Genomic DNA, 18,131 nt, shown 5'->3' with positions numbered 1-18,131 from the left:
AAACTTTTTATTCTTAGGCTCCTGGCGTTACGTAAACGCCTGAGCACTTCCGAGATATGTTTGTAAATGATTTTCGAACGTATGCGCTATATATCATATGTGTCCAGGATTAAGCATTGCCACTCGTGTGCTGTAGGACCGTCTATAACTTATGTGCTAAATCCTGGAGAATTTACTACCCTGCCCCCTTGCAACCCGAACGGCATTCTATTAAATTACATACTGAGCTCTGTATGGTACAGAAACGCTGTTGATGTTTCGTCCTCCTCCGCCATCCTCTATCTTGCCAATATGCGGGAGCAAAGATCTACGGCTACTTCTAAATTTGGCCCCTCTACTTTGCTAGCACGTCTTCGATAATTTGGACGAATACTAGCTTCCTTGCTGACAATCTTATTTCAGTCCGCCTATAGTCCTACGCAAAATTCGTCATGGAGCCATCTTTCTTTTCTACCAGAGAACGACCCCCCCTGCTATACGGACTTTGACTGAGGTCTGATAATCCCGTAGTGCTAACCTTTTCGTCCACTGTGCGCGTCGATATTTTTTGCGGCGTTTAAACGGCACTCTACGATGCGTTTTTACCGGTGGCGCATCCTTTGCTGTCGATAACATTTTAACCAGGTCCGTTTTACCCACAGTCCTTCATTGTTAAGTACATAACAGTCCCTGTTAGCCTTCTAGTAATTCTTCAACCGCTCTCTCCTCTCTCCCTCGTTAAACCCCTGTAGGTTTATTCGGTAAGTGGGTCTCACTAGTGGCCCCTCCTTACGCTCCTTTCCGTGCTACTTACACTTACACGCGTCCTTACTTCCTCGGGTCGACGACCTCAGCGTATAGCTATGTATCACTAATTCTTCCTAACCAAAAATCCTTCGCTCTGTGTCGTTGCTTAATCCATCACAATGCTACCCCCTTTGTATTCACCATGTCTACCGGTAGTCACCACGTGTACCCCGGGCTTCTTGAAACGTCCGTGAGATTATCTGCCCCTTCTACTACCACTGTCTCCCCCTCTCTAGCTCCTTGTTTTAACCCTGTCACGACCTCTACCTGGGTATGCGGGTTAACATATAGTTTTCTTTACCCTGAGAGTTATCTATCCGTCACACTTCCCCTCACGTTTTTGTAATAGGCGGTTACTATCGATCTCCCTAGCGTTAATACCTTTTGATCGGAAATCTATGTCTCGCTCTTGCTTTCTCCAAAAATCGGCCTCTAGCAACAATCTTGCTGTAACCCTTCGGTGATAAACGCATTCTACTCGCCTAGACACTTTTTCCTATCAGTTAGCAAATTAGTCTTGTTAACCCCGTTATGCCTTAAATGTCGGCCTCGGCTGTTTCAGTACATAAGTTCTCTTATCTCACCTTTCTAATCCTTCGTCTTCTGCCTCAGCGCTATCTGCTCCAGACGTTCGCTGAAACTAGAGCAAACATCTTGCACCAGATGTACTAAAAGAGCATTATCGCTTATTACTCCCGTGTACTGCTGCTGATCACCGTCGCGAGCATAACGCAAAGCGGATGCTCTGAGATATACTTGTTTACGATTTTCTTCATGAGAAGGAAAAAAACCTTTGCTCGGGCTGCCCTGGTCTGACCTTCCTTCTGCATTCCAGTACAGGGTCTGGGTTTAAATGCCTTGGCACTGTCTCCACATATGCTCTGGCTGGTTACACCTAGCGCATAACGGCTTGCCCTGGGTGTGCCATCTAATATTCGAGTTAACCCGCATCGGCTGCCCTCGCCTCCTGGCTGGCCGCCCACCCTGTAGATTGCCCAGGCTCGGACGCGTTTCTCCCTCCATTCCCCTCGCTGCCTAATTCCTCTGTGCTTGGCAGGTCTCGGTAGCGGAATGCGCCCTGAGCGAGCTGCGTCTCATGATTATCTCAGGCTATTATCTACGCTCCTTACCATTCCCCTACCTCGTTTACATCGCCTCAATTACCTTCCCCTTCCTTGCCGTGACGACTATACTACTTCCATTGGACTTTCTCCTTTCCCTCAATGCCTAACCTCTCTGTCTAATCTGTACTCTTCATCTTCGCTAATTTTGCGCCGCTTGTAGGTACCAGGGTTCTGTGCGATTGTTTTCTTTCTAAATCGCCTCTATAGCCAATCCATCTATAAATGATTCTACTAAAGTCCCCGGCCATCCGGTGCGTGTCCTATCTGTCCCGGTAAGCACGTACTACTATTACCCTGGCGATGCCGCTCCTCGAACTCGGATCGTCTCGTTCCCGCCTCTGCGTGAATCCTTTTCAAATTCCTGTCTCGTCAGCTAGCCGTTCAACTGATCCCGAAATCTCTCCCCTCATCAGCGTCTATTAGCTGCCCTCGCCCCATATCGTCTCATGTCTCCCTTGTTTTGTCGATGCCAACTCGTATCGCCCGCCCCCGCCATCGCCCCGTCGTCATCGCACCTCTTTTAAATCTCGACCATTTGCCCCAGCGGAGGCCTATTCCCTCTAAACTGCCTCTCAATTCCGTAAATTTATTGCTCTACCTTCACATCCACCCGCGTAAATTTCCTATGTTCTCGTCGTATCCCCTGTCAGTTTCATCTCATCTCTTATCTCCCTTACCAGCGGACTAAGCCTTTGTCCCAAATGCTGAACAATATCCCCATATTTAATCCCTTGCGCCATCGTACGCCCAGAGCCCTCTAAAACAGTTTCCTCCAAACAGCGCCTTACCATCAAATCCATTACATCCCGTTACCTCGGCCCTGCGATATTCTGAACGAATTGTGCATTAACTGTGGGAAAACAATCAGATTAGTGTCACTCATGCTTTTAGCGCTACGTATTCACGTGACCTGAAATTTTATATCCTGGTCACGCACCATTTTATGTCACCATGTGCTTCTTTAATTTAAGCCCACGTCGTGACCGGCGATTGTATCTCTGTTTAGTACCCGTAAAGAATAACCACGGCTCGAGGATATAAAAACCAGTCCGTGATATACAACGCAATCACGAGTTAATTTATATCTACTACACACGCATTATTATTTATTACATATATAATAATCCCCATCACCGTACACTTTCAATCCAACACCCACTTGTTGTCGAACCTTCAGTCCCATAGTATTCTAATGACTACCCAGCGCCTTGCCTTACAACTCCGCGTTACTACCGTCGTTGACCCGCCGCTACCGATCCTCCCGCTCCTAAATCATCTCCCGGACACCATCTACTGCCCCATAACGCCTAAACCTACTCATTCATATAACCATCAATCACGGGTCCGTCCCATCTATCACCATGTACTCTAACAACAATCTTAAACGTTCTATTACAATCAACTTAACATACAAAGAAAACAACCATAGTATACGTATTGCCTCATGTCGTCCGGAGGAGTCTTGTTTAGCGTGCGGCTACGGCTGGTCCCAGCACACTTCTATCCTCTTACTCTCTTAAATTCGGGCTTATTTATCGCTGCCCAACGTCCGCGTGTCGCCTCGGTCCTTAGGCCGAATGCGGCGACTCCCGCCAACGTTCTTTGTTTCTTGTTTCTGGCTGCTTTGTTCTCCCCCGAACTGCGGTTAGTGATGTCATGTTGTACCTCCCTCGGCCGGCTGCACTGCCCTGGTGTCGTCTGTTATGTTAACGTCCCCCTCCGGGCCCCGTCTGCCGATGTTTCTGCCCGTACCGTCCTGGGTTACAGTAGCATTAGGTGGTACCAGCTCCTTCTAACTGTGTGACTAACATCGTGCCACCCACCTTCTTCTCTCTTCTCTCTCTCTCTCTCTCTCTCTCTCTCCTCTCTTTTCTCTCTTTCTCTCTTTCTCTCTCTCCATGTCTCTATCTCTCTCCTCTCTCTCTCTCCTTTTCTCTCTCTCCTCTCTCTCTCTCTCTCCTCCCCTCCCCTCTCTCCTCTCTCTCTCTCTCTCTCTCTCTTTACGCTCTCTCTCGTCTCCTCTCTTCTCTCTCTCATCTTTCTTTCTCTCTCTCCCCTCTCTCTCTCTCTCTCTCTCCTCTCTCTCTCTCTCTCTCTCTTCATCATCTCTCTCTCTAAAAAACTGCTTCTCGTTCGCACTTATTCTGACGATTCGTACCGCCGCAAGCTAGTTAATACGCGCGCCATGATATCCACAGTCCTATCTATTTACAGAGCCTTACTCGATTCTTATACTAATACTTTTATTCCTATTGTATATAATCATATAATTATATATATAATATTATATATATATTATATCCTACTCCCCTGTACAGTGCAGCTCTTACCGAAGGAATTGAACGATTGACAACAGACAATATACAGCAATACCGCTCGCAGCTTAAGCGATCGGCAACACTGGAACAAGAACAAGGGGACAATAGCCGGCAATCACGACAGAAACGGGCACTCATCCCAGCACTCGGCAGAGTGTCACAGTTCTTGTTCGGGACGGCGACAGAAGAAGACGTACAAGCCGTACAGCAACAAGTGGCCCGGCTTTATGAAGACCAGACAGGTCTGACCAAAATTGTGAAGGAAACAATAACAGTGTTAAACTTCACGAGGCTGCAAACAGAAGCAAACACCAAGGGAATAACGAGGCTGGCAAACGCTACCGAACAGATGGCCCGCACAATAGGGCTATTAGAAAGAAGGATGGACTACACAAACAACTTGGTAATGACGGACCTCATACGAGTAATGGATGTGATCGGAACGTACCATGAATTTATGAACATCATTGACGAAGCAAGAAGCACGTTGACAGTACTAACACAAACGATCAACGACTTACTGGCTCATACCCTCCCATCCACGCTACTCTCACCTAGAGAATTATACCAAGCCCTCATCCACATCAAGCAGCAACTCCCGCCCGCGTTTGAACTTCCCTACTCACCATCCACACAACTCTTCCAATATTACACGTCCTTGAAAGTACAGCTAATACCAGATAATGGACGTTTCCATATTCTAGCACTGCTGCCCCTGCAACAGTTACAAGGAGATTTTACGATATATCGGCTAATAACGGTGCCGATATTCTTACCAAATTCAACGGCGGCGGCGTACTACCAACTGGATAACGAATATATGGCGGTATCAGGAGACGAGGCAGACTACCTATACTTGACACCACACGATGCACAGCAGTGTATCGAACAGAAGCTGCCAGTGTGTCAGCTACGCAGCCCGATCTACCAGACAGTACAACAAGAGTCGTGTGAAATGAGCATCATCAAAAAGGACGGCGAAGCGACGGCCCGTTTATGCAGGAAAAGGATTCGATTCTCGGCACGAGCGACACCGACGGCGAGTTACGTGACACAGGGAATATGGATACTATCAACACCATCCCCGTTCGCACTCACCATGACGTGTACGAGGACAGGAGCTACGATAAGAACAACAACAAACATAAAGATTCGAAACTACAAAATGCTTAAACTGGATGCGGAGTCATCTCGGCGTATTTCAAGCTACCAACCTACTACCATCAAGAGTCAGACACAGCGTTAAAATTCAATATAACACCAGACGAACAACCAAAGGACGTAACACTGACGATATGGGGCGAGATTATAACCAATAAAACAACACAGGGACAAGACAGCTTCCAGCTACCTACTACAGATATACTTCCGGAAAACTGGCAAACCGCGTCAAACGACATAGACGTACCATTCGAACACCTCGCGCAAGCGATAAAGAATCACAAACCACTGACAATGAATCCGGAGGGACTCTTCAAGTACCACGCAAGAATGAAGGTATCGACGCAAAGTATGTCAGGCGTACTGTACGGGCTACTAACCGTGACAGCAATCGCGATAATCGCATACTGCGGATGGAAACGCAAGTGGTGCGAGACAGCCCACACAGCACAGGAACAACCACCACAACAACAGCAACAACAACAACAGCAACAACGGAACGAGGCACCACCAACAGCAACGGCACCGATATACCCTACATTAGCACCTCATGAACTCACCTTCGCGTTGCTGCGACAGGAGGGGGATCCACAGCCATAGACAGGACAGAAACGGCAGCCGAGAAGGAGATAGCAGCGAGCACAGCTTTGAGAGGAATAGGTGGAAATACTATACAAATAACATCATAAGACACAACGCAAGGGCCTATTCCTCTCAACGCCGGAGGGAGCTGAGCGGGAAAGGTCTCGTGAGGACACGAGAGGAGACGCACCGAAGGCACGTCACCTCAAAGGGAGGGGCACGTGTAACCCAGGACGGTACGGGCAGGAACAGCCGTTACATAACAGACCGACACCGGGCAGTGCCAGCCGGCCGAGGGAGGTACATCACTAACCCAGTTCGGGGGAGAACAACAGCAGCAGAACAGGAAACAAAGGAAGTTGGCGGGTACGCCCATTGGCCTAAGGGACCGAGGTCGCACGCGAACGTTGGGCAGCATAAATAAGCCGAATTTAAGAGAGTAAGAGATAGAGTGTGCTGGGACCAGCCGTGCCGACGCTAAACAAGACTCCTCCGACGAGATGGCATATACGTAACTATGGGTTTTCTTTGTATGTTAGTTGATTGTATAGACTGTTTAGATTGTTGTTAGAGTAAATGGTATAGAATTGGGACGGGACCGTATTGTGGGTTAATAATATAGTTTAGCGTTATGGGCAGTAGATGTGTCGCGGAGATGATTTAAGCGAGACGTACGGGTAACGACGGTAGTAACAGCGATTGTAGGCAAGCGCTGGGTAGTCATTAGAATACATGACGAATCGACAACGAGTGGGGTGTTGGGATTGAAGTGTACGGTGATGGGGGGATATTAATTAATAAATATTATGCGTGTGTGTATCATATAAATTACTGTGTTGCGTTGTATATCACGGACTGGTTTTTATATCCTCGAGCCGGGTTATTCCCTCACGGGGTACTAAAACAGAGATACGATCACGCCGTCACGCGTGGGCTTAAATAAAGAAGCACGTGGTGACATAAAATGGTGCCGTGACCAGGATATAAAATTTCAGTCACGTGATACGTAGCGCTAACGCATGAGTGAACTAATCCGATTGTTTTCCAGCAGTTAATGCACATTCCGTTTCAGAAATCGCAGGGCCAGGTAACGGGTGGTAAGGGATTTGAGGTAAGCTGTTTGGAGGAAACTGTTTTAGAGCTCTGGGCGTACGATGGCGCAAGGGATAAATATGGGGGATATTGTTCAGATTATGGGACAAGCGCTTAGTCCGCTGGTAAGGGAGATAAGAGATGAGATGAAACTACAGGGGATACGACGAGAAATACGGAAATTTACGGGGGATGTGAAGGTAGATAGCATGAAATTTACGGAATATGAGAGGCAGTTAGAGGGAATAGGCGCTCGGCTGGGGGCAAATGCAGATTTAAAAGAGGTGCGATGACGACGGCAGGGGCGGCATACGATTTTTGCATCCGACAAACAAGGGAGAATGCGACGATAGGGGGCGAGGAGCTAATAGAGCTGATGAGGGAGAGATTCGGGGATCAGTTCGAACGGCTAGCTGCGAGACAGGATTTGAAAAGGATCACGCAGAGGCGGGACGAGACGATCCAGGAGTTCGAGGAACGCATCGCCAGGGTATATAGTACGGCTTACCCGGGAGAGATAGGACACGCACCGGGGATGCAGGGGACTTTAGTGGAATCATTTATAGATGGATTGGCTAAGAAGGCGATTAGAAGAAAACTAATCGCACAGAACCCCGATACCCTACAAGCAGCGGCAAAATTGGCGAGGGAAGAGTACAGATTAGACAGAGAGGTAGCATTGAGGGAAGGAGAAGTCCCAATGGAAGTAGATAGCGTCACGGCAAGGGAAGGGGAAGGTCAATTGAGGCAGATGGTAAACGAGGTAAGGGGAATGGTAAGGAGCGTAGATAATAGCCTGAGAAATCATAGACCGCAGCTCGCTCGGCGCATTCCGCTACCGAGACCGCCAGCACAGAGGGAAATTAGGCCAGCGAGGGGGAATGGGGGGAGAAACGCGCCGGCCTGGACAAGTACAGGCGGGCGGCCCCAGCCAGAGAGGCGAGGGCAGCCGATGCAGGGTTACTCGCAATATAGATGGAACACCCAGGGCAAGCCGTTATGCGCTAGGTGTAACCAGCCAGAGCATATGTGGAGACAGTGCCAAGGGCATTTAAACCCCAGACCCCTGTACTGAAGCAAAGGAAGGTCAGAACAGGGCAGCCGAACAAGGTTTTTTCCTTCCCTCAGAAGAAAATCGTAAACAGTATCTCAGAAGAATCCGCTTTGCCGTTATGTCCGACGGTGATCAGGCACAGACACGGGAGTATAGCGATTAATGCTCTTTTAGACTCTGGGGCAGATGTTTCCCTAGTTTCAGCGAACGTCTGGAGCAGGTTACCGGAGGCAGACAGACGAAGGATGAGAAAGGTAGATAAGAGAAACTTAGTATTGAAAACAGCCGACGGCCGGACATTAAGGCATACGGGATTAGCAGATATTTTACTAACGATAGGAAAAGTGTCCAGGCGAGTAGAATGCGTTATCACCGAAGGGTTACAGCAGGATTTGTTGCTAGGAGCCGATTTCTTTGAGAAAGCGAGAGCGACAATAGATTTCGATAACAGGGTATTAACGCTAGGGAGATCGATAGTACCGCTATTAGCAAAAACGTCTAGGGGAAGGGTGACGGATAGATACTTACTCAGAGTTAAGAAAACGATATATGTTAACCCGCATACCCAGGTAGAGATCGTGACGGGGTTAAGACAAGGAGCTAGCTACTTACACTACACGCCTGCCGTACTCCTCGTGGGTCGACGGCCTCAGCTATGGCTATTATATAATTCTTCCTAACCATAAATCCTTCGTCCGTGTCGTTCCTAATCACACAATGTACGCTCTTTGTATTCACCCTGTCTACCGTAGCCACCACGTGTACCCCGGGCTTTCTCTGAAACGTCGTGAGATTATCTGCCCCTTCTACTACCACTGTCTCCCCCTCTATTCGCGAAAGTGGGTCCTCGCTAGGTGGCCCCCCCTTACTCTCCCTTTCTGTCTGCTTCTGCTGACGACGATGGTTGCGACGTGTCTTGTACTGGCAACCTCGACAAAGCGTCCGCGGGCACGTTCAGTCTCCCAGCGTGGTAACAGAACTCCGCGTTATACTCTGACAGCGTAATTGCCCATCTCTGAATACGCGCGTTCTTAACGCTCTTCGACTCGAAGAGGAACTTTAAAGGTTTATGATCGGTAAATACGGAAAACTGTGCTCCGTATAGGTACATTCGTAGTCGTCTAACGCCAAACACGATGGCGTAGGCCTCCTTCTCAATTGTCGGCCACCCTAGCTGCGTTTTGCTGAATGCGTGACTGATAAACTGAATTACCCTTTCGTTTCCGTCATCGTCGTCCTGTGTCAACACTGCCCCGATCGCTGTCTGCGACGCGTCCGTATACAGTTTATATGGCTTCTGGAGATTCGGATACGCTAAAATGGGGGCTGTCTGTAATCGCCTTTTTAACTCGTTAAACGCTCCCTCTGCTTCCGGGCTCCACTCAAACTTAACGTACTTCCCCGTTAATTTGGTCAATGGTTCAGCGATCTTAGCGTAACCTCTTATGAATTTTCGGTAGAAATTTGACATACCGAGGAATTGTCTGATTTCTTTCACTGTGGACGGGGATTTGAGCTTTTTGATTGCCTCCACTTTTTTATCGTTAGGGGCAATACCTTCGTTCGTGATTATATGGCCCAGAAACTCGAGGGATGGCTTTAAGAAATCGCATTTTGAAGCTTTTATCCTTAGTCCTGCGTTACGTAAACGGCTGAGCACTTCCGAGATATGTTTTAAATGATTTTCGAACGTATCGCTATATATTAAAATGTCGTCCAGGTATGCCATTGCACATGTGTGTTGTAACCCGTCTAATACCTTATTAGCTAAATCCTGAAACTTACTACCTGCCCCTTGTAACCCGAATGGCATCCTATTAAATTCATACTGAGCTCTATATGTACAGAAAGCTGTTTTATGTTTGTCTTCCTCCGCCATTTCTATCTGCCAATATGCGGAGCAAAGATCTAGGCTGCTTCTAAATTTGGCCCCCTCTAACTTTGCTAGTACATTTTCGATAATTGGGAGCGGATACGCGCTTCCCTGTGAAATCTTATTCAGCCTCCTGTAGTCTACGCAAAATCGTATGGAACCATCTTTCTTTTCTACGAGAACGACCCCGCTGCTATACGGACTTTGACTGGGTCGGATGATCCCGTGCGCTAACATCTCGTCCACGTGCGCGTCGATTACTTTCTGCTGGTTTAACGGCACTCTGTACGGATGCGTTCGTACCGGCGGCGCGTCCTTTGTGTCGATATACATCTTAACCAGGTCTGTTTTACCCAAGTCCTTATTGTTAAGTACAAACAGGTCCCTGTTAGCCTCTAGTAATTTCTTCAACGGCTCTCTCTCCCCCTCCGTCAACCCCTGTAGGTTTACCTTTGTGCGTTGGTGGACTTTTGATATGGCTTGGTGTAGTCGCTCTGTTGCTATGGTTACTGGATCGTCCGCGTAGTGTCGCCGTCTGGGCTGTAGGAAATCTTGCAGCGGCAGAACTGCCTCTCTCCCGTGATGGAGGAAATACGGCGTGAATTGACTTGTTTCGTGTACGCTGCTTCGATATGCGAATAGCACCTGATTTATTGACTCATCCCACGTTCTTTGTTCTCGGTCTAAGTATCCGCTAATCATGTCTGCTAACGTCCTATGGAACCGTTCACAGCTCGCGTTTCCCTGGGGGTGATATGGGGTAATTAAGATATGGTGAATTTTAAATGTTTTCGTCAGCCTCTTCATGATCTCGTTACGAAATTCTCTACCGTTATCTGAGAGGAAAGCCTTGGGTGCCCCGTGTCTGGGTATGAACTCGTTGATTATCACGTTGGCCACTGCTTCCGCTGTCTTACTTTTTAACGGGTATGCCTCAGGCCACGAACTATATAAGTCGTGAAATGTTAACAAATATTTGTTTCCGTTTCGTGTTACAGGCAGCGGTCCTAGAATATCTAAGCTAACCGTCTCGCCTGGTGCGTTTTGTAATGGCGCTGCGCCTAATGGGCCCCTGACGCGATGTAACTTTCTAGAGTTGCACGTTACGCACGTACGCACGTACTCCTGTATGTCCGTGAACATCCTGTCCCAATGATATCTTAGGCTGATTTTTGTTAGTGTTTTATCAAAGCCTAGGTGAGCCGAGAAGACGTGGTCGTGCATTAAATACAGGAGCCCTGGCACTAATCTCCGCGGTATGACTAACTGCATCTTGCTCCTTTCTTCGCCGCTAGGTGGGTTAACTCGATATAGAAATTCGTCTGCCATAGCGAACTCTTGCACTAGCTTGCGGCTTTCTAATGGTATTTTATCCCGTTCTAGCAACCCTATTATTTCCCCTAACTGTGTATCCTCTCTCTGCCATTGCTTGAACTCCTCGCTATTGCTTGGGTACTCACATTCTCCCGCGGGCTCCCACGCGCGTTTCTGCCTCTCTTTGTTATTGGACGGTGCCGCCCCCTGGTCGCCCTCGCGATCCGCCCCTGACATAGCTTCATCTCCGGTTAATGTCGCTAAATTTATCTCTCTGGCCAGGCCCTTCTGTCGTAAATTCTCTTATTTTTTTCTCTCGCTGGGTAGGCATGCTTTGCCCGCCTATCGAATTCTCGTCTCGTGTCTCTTTCTTCTTCTCGTTCGTGCGGGTTGTCGGGTGATGGCCTCGCGTTCGCTGCGAAATGTGCTGGCCGTATGTTGTCGATGTGTGCGATTCTGGATTTTGCCGATCCATCCTTGCAGATTCTGAAGCGTACTCGTGAGAGCTGCTCGACTATCCGGTAGTGTGCCTGCCAAGGCATTGCGAGTTTCTTGGTTGTGCCCGGAATTAGTACCGGCTCGTAGAAATATACTGGGTCGCCGACTCTGAATTGTTGTAGCCTAACCAAGCGACGGCGACGGAGAGTGGTCGTCGGACGATGAAACGCCGCTGATCAACATACAACGGCGGGAGAGAGGAACAACGCCGGAATACAGTGGCGACGAAGAATCACGGGCGTCGCAGCACGATCACGAGCAGAAAGACTCGGATCAACGCGGCACGGTAGGAAGGGGAGGAATGTCACCGGAGGCAGGGGCGTGTAGACAGGGCAGCGAATCAACTGGATACACAACGGACCCACCGGAGATGACACAGGAGGCTGAAATCCAGCGGGATTCAGGGGCTTCTAGGAAGAGAGAGAGCACGGATCAGCACAGGAGATGTTCGGACGAGACATACTCGGAAGAATCGGTGCTGACAAAAAGGAGGTGTACGGACGCCGAGGGAGACGGGGAAGACAATAACGACAAAGACACGACACGATTGTAAAACGGATAGGATGATCACGCACCATTTATACAAACGAAAACAAAACGCGAACAGAATAAGCGGACAGCACAACAACGGCGACTGGAGGCCGAGGACTGCGACAAAGAGAAATATTATAGAAGTGAGAATAGTCAGCCGCGAGAACGAAACGAGTCGCGTAATCTACCCTCATAACATCGAGGCGGGTTTCTACAGGCGCGAGCTCACTTGGGAAGCCGCCACTCGGTCACGCGCGCCGAACTAAGCACGGCGAGTAGAGGAGAAGACAGTACAGCAGAAATAGGGCGATGCCGCGTGGGGGACCGTGGACTAAATATGTAAAGAACAGGGAGAATAGAGGAACATAGATGATAGTAAAGAAGCAAAACGAAGGGTACATAGGGGTGTATATAGGCAAAGAATGCATCGTAGCGCTCTCGCACCACTGCTTTTACAGAACTTGGAATCATGATCCATAACATCTACGCAGCGCTGCATAAAAACACAAACCAACCGATTCACAACCAGGATTACATGATCCGAAAATTCAAGCCGGGCATCACTGAAAGCACATAAGCATTAAGCTTCACAGTACGACCTGACACAAATCAATGCGAAGTATGACGGTAAATTAGTACGGCTCCCATCGCGACACATAACAGTGTAAGCAGCGAACGGACACGCCATTCGTGAAACACGAACGACGACTGAAGATATTTTTTCACGATCACCACCACTGCTACAAATCTGAAAGTAGTGCCACTGTAGCAGAAAGTATTCGAGGGACTTAACGATGCACAACAGACGATATACAGCAATACCGCTCGCCGAGCTTAAAACATCAAGCATGCCGGCAAACACTTAGAAGCAAGGAACGTACTGGGTGTTTTGTTTTGTGGGACACATAGCCAGCAATCACGCCTGACGAAACGGCGCACTCATCTCCAGCACCTCGGCAGTGTGAGTGCTCACCATTCTTGTTGCGGCACGCGACAGAACAAGAGCGTTACCAAGCCACAGCCAACAATTGGCCAGCTTATGAAGACCGACAGGTCGACCAAAATTGTGAAGGAAACAATAACCAACAGTGTTAAACTTCACGAAGGCTGCCCAAACCAGAAGCAAACACCTAAGGGAGATAACAGGCTGGCAAACGCTATTCAATCAGATGGCGCACAATATGCTATTGCCGACTGTAGAACGATACTACACAAACAACTGTACATGACGCGCACCTCATACGAGTATAGGATCGTGATCGGAATCTGACCATGAATTTATGAACATCTATTGACGAAGCCTAGAGAGCACCTTGACAGTCCTAACACAAACAGATCAACGACTTACTGGCTCATACCCTCCCATCCACCACTCGCACCAGAGATCTATACCAAGCCCTCATCCACATTCAAGCCGCAACTCCCGCCCCGTTTTAACTTTCCCTACGCCACCCATCCACATAACTCTTCCAAGTATTACACGTCCTTCGAAAGTAGCATGCTAATAACCAGCATAATGGACGTTTCCATTATTCTAGCACTTGTCTGCCCCGTGCAACAGTACGAAGGAATTTTTCACGACTATATCGGCTAATAACGGTGCGATATTTCTTACCCAAATTCAACGCGGGTTGTCGGCTTCTTACTACCATACTGGATAACGAAATAATGGCGTATCAGGAGACGAGGCAGACTACCTATCTCTTGACACCACACGGAGGCACGATGCGTGTAGGTGTATCGACAAAAGCTGCCAGCTATTCCTTGTGTCAACTAACGCACCGATTCTACCAGACAGACAACAAGATGTAGGGTGAACATGCAGCAATTCATCAAAGAACGCGAAGCGATCGCCAGGTTATGCAGGAAGGCATCGATTCTCGGCAACGAGCGACACCGCGACGGCGAGTTTGACGCTGAACAGGGAATTGATACTATCAACACCATCCCCGTTCTACTCCACCGATACGTACGCCCCGGGAGGACCAGGCAGCTTACAATTCAAGAACGAACAAACAAACATAAAGCATTTCGAACACCTACAAATGTTAAACTGGATGCGAGTCATCTCCGCTATTTCAACGCTACCAACCTACTACCCATCAACAGCAGACACAGCTTAAACAGTCAATATAACACCAGACGAACAACCAAAACGAAACACTGACATATGGGGCCTGAAGATATATAACCAATAAAAACAACACGGACAAGACAGCTTCCAAGTCCTACTCCTACTACCAGAAATATACTTCCGTAAGACTGGCAGAACCGCCGTCAAACGCACATAGACGTCACCATTCGACACTCGCCTCAAGCGATAAGAGAATTCACAAACCACTGACAATGCAATCCGAGGACTCTTCACGAGCTACCACCAGAAATGAGTATCGACGCAAATATCAGCTACTGCTACGGGTACTAACCGTACGAGCAATCGCGATTAATCGCTTACTCGGAGGGAAACGCAGAGTGTGCGAACAGCCCCACAGCACAGGAACAACACCAACAACAACAGCAACAACAACAACAGCCACAACGGAAACGAGGCCACCCACCAACAGCAACGGCACCTATAGACCTACATAGCACCTCATTAACTCACCTTCGCTCAGCTGGCGACAGGAGCGGATCCACACATAGACAGGACAGAAACGGCACCGGAAGGAGATAGCAGCGACACAGCTATTGAGAGGAATATGGCGTAGGAAATACTAATACAAATGAACATCATAAGACACAACCAAGGCGCCTATTCCTCTCAACCCGCGCGAGGCGAGCTGAGCGGGAAAGTCTCGTGAGACACGAGAGAGACGCACAAGCACGTCACCTCAAAGGGAGGCACGTTAACCAGCGACGTACACGCGGCTAGAAACAGCCGTTAACATAACAGCACCGACACCCGAGCAGTGCCACGGCTGAGGGACGCACATCACAACCATTTCGTGTCCCCTGTTGGAGAACAACAGCAGCAGAACGAGGAAACAAAGCAAGTTCAGCGGGTACGTCCCCATTGGCCTAAGCGGACCGAGGCTCGCACGCAACGTCTGGGCTGCATAAAGTAAGCGAATTTAAGAAGTAGCAGATTAGAGTGCTGCTGGACCAGGCCGTGCCGACGCTTAACACAAGACTCCTCCGACCGACGATCCGCAATAGCAGTTTAAACTATGTTTTCTATTGTTATGTTAGTGTTGTATGACTGTTCTAGATGTTGTTTCTCAATTTAACGATGTATAGAATTGGACGGACCTATGTGGGTTAATAATATTAGTTTAGCGTTGATTTATGGCAAGTAGATGTGCGGATGATGATTTAGAGAGTACGGTAAGCATGTAAGTAACAGCCGATTGTACGCAAAGCCCGCTGGGTAGTCATTAGCAATACATGACGCAATCGACAACGAGTGGCCGGCTGTTGCGATTGAATGTTAACGCGTGAGTAGCCGGATATTAATTAATAAATATATTATGCTGTGTGTATCATATAAATTTACTGTGTTGCTTGTTATATCACGGACTGGATTTTATATCCTCGCAGTCCGCGCACTTATTCCCTCACTCGGGTACTAAATAGAAGCATACGATCACGCCGTCACGCGTGGCTAAATAAAGTAAGCCACGCGGTGGACACTATCTTCATATATTGCACAGCGCTCGCGTTCCCAACACGCTCTAACTACTCATACTCACTCACTCACGTCACTCCCTCACTAACTCCTCACTCACCACCCTCACTAACTCCTCACACCCTCACTCACGTCACTCCCTCACTACCTCCTCACTCACCACCCTCACTAAACTCCTCACACCCTCACTCACTCACTACGCCCTATTATATATATATATAATATATATATATATATATATATATATATAGAGAGAGAGAGAGAGAGAGAGAGAGAGAAAGAGCGAAAGAAAGAAAGAAAGATAGATAAAAAGAGAGAGCGAGATAGAAAGAGAGAGAGAGCGAGCGAGAGAGAGACACCGGGGACTGTTTTGCCCTATCGTTGCCCTGTCGTTGCCCTGTCGTTGCCGTCGTGACCGCTCGTGTAACGTAAGACATGCAAGCAATGCGTCGCACACTATTAGTAAGCGCCGAACAAAAAAACCAAAGAAACTACAATAACCCATTCGCGACGAATCATCATCAGCTGTAGGCTCTCTAATAACACGAATCTTTCGCGTTACTCAATATTCTGACCCATTACTGACGATTCATGCACCCATTAGATTGCCTACATCACCACCGGCAGCGCGAATAGAAAGACGGGGCTCCGAGGCGCGCGTAACCTTTCGGCTGTTACCCAATATGTTCTGAGATACGTCGCGCGGCCCACACGTTGCGAAAATATCAATCTCGACCCGATTTGCAGTCGACGTATCAGATGTAACGCGTTCATGAGAATCATCGTTGTGACTGTTGATGCCTTGTGACGAGCGGGCAGTTATTAATGAGAACTGCTACGTCCGCTGCTCTACTTTACTCCGTAAATATTTAACTTGCTTGTCATTCACGTGACACGCATCCAGAGGGCGCTCGCGTCGGTTGCAGCCATAATTTCGCGCCGCACGCCACGATTATATTCGAAGTTACATTTGGAAACCTCGCTTGTAATGAAATTAATTATTTAAAAATTGACTCACTTCGTTTGAAGAGGACTTTCTGTTCATTATGAGTTTCCGCATTTGTTTGCCATTTTGAGATCCATTCTCGTCTGCGAATTTCGCCGTTCCCTCCTTCATGAGCAACTCTCGCGACGCCATCTGGTTGTTATCTTCGGAACATATGGCCGACAATTCTTGAAACAGCATGTAGGTTTCTCTGGAAAGATAATACGTACTTAATTAAAAATCCAATTAAACAATAATTTAATAAACTGCGAACTAAAAATTATGAAAATCAATAATGATACATGAAATTTAAGTAATTAGATTAGTATTAATTAGTTTAATCTTCGATGAGAACACGCACATACACACGCACGCACGCACGCACGCGCAAGTACACACTCATACACACGCACACACACACACACACACACACACACACACACACACACACACACACACACACACACACACACAAACAAACAGTGGGGTACTGACACAAAATGGATGAGAAAGAAGAGGAGGCGGTATAGAAGCAGGGGAGAAAAAGAAGAACAAGAAGAAGAAGAAGAAGAAGAAGAAGAAACAAAAAGGAGCAGAAGAAGGTTCGCACCTCGGCACGGCTAGCCAGACGCGCTTCAGCCGATGCACGGCGTTCGACTGCAGTCCGGACACGATGGCCTTGAGCGAGGAGAAGTTCTTAAGCAGACGCAACTCCTGCGCCGCCTCGATCCATCGCGACACGACCTTTGCTCGCTCTCCAGGCTTCACGTGATGCGACGACGACAACGATGACGATGACGATGACGATGACGACTGCAGCACCGTCGATATCACTCTGCAAACAACAGAGACTGGCGGTTAATAACGATATTCAGCCGGAAGAGAGATGGATGCCGCTGCTGTTGCTGCGGGGAGAGGGGGAGAGGGGGAGAGGGGGAGAGGTGGGGAAGAGAAGGGGTGGGGAAGGGAGAGAGGAGGGGAGGGGAAGAGGAAGAGGAGGGGGTGGGGAAGGGTAGGGGGTTGGGGAGCTGCGTGTTTCGCGGGAGGTATGCCGCGCAGACGTGTCAACACGAGCGACTGCGTTATGCACGCATGCGACGGAAGACGCATGCAGTGTGGAAACATTTCAATGTATGATTGGAAAGTCATATGTCAAACAGCATCGCGATGATATTTCGGTACGAAGGC

At 48.3% G+C, this 18,131-nt stretch overlaps 1 protein-coding gene across 1 annotated transcript in view; it reads right to left on the bottom strand.

The window, feature by feature from the left end:
* The window catches only part of LOC106805188 (ral guanine nucleotide dissociation stimulator-like 1), an 85,939-nt gene that overhangs the window by 12,213 nt on the left and 55,595 nt on the right, over nt 1–18,131 (bottom strand). Inside the window, exons 8-9 of the mRNA XM_014806686.1 lie at nt 17,554–17,778; nt 16,977–17,154 (exon numbers count right to left, since the gene is read on the bottom strand). Of these exons, the coding sequence (XP_014662172.1) occupies nt 16,977–17,154; nt 17,554–17,778 (403 nt within the window). The remainder of the gene's footprint in view (nt 1–16,976; nt 17,155–17,553; nt 17,779–18,131) is intronic.

This window comes from Priapulus caudatus, unplaced genomic scaffold (genome assembly GCF_000485595.1).
Source record: "Priapulus caudatus unplaced genomic scaffold, Priapulus_caudatus-5.0.1 Scaffold104, whole genome shotgun sequence".
In the NCBI taxonomy this organism is placed as follows: domain Eukaryota; kingdom Metazoa; phylum Priapulida; class Priapulimorpha; order Priapulimorphida; family Priapulidae; genus Priapulus; species Priapulus caudatus.
Note: the sequence above shows the minus strand (reverse complement) of the source record. Positions and strands in the feature narration are given on the sequence as shown.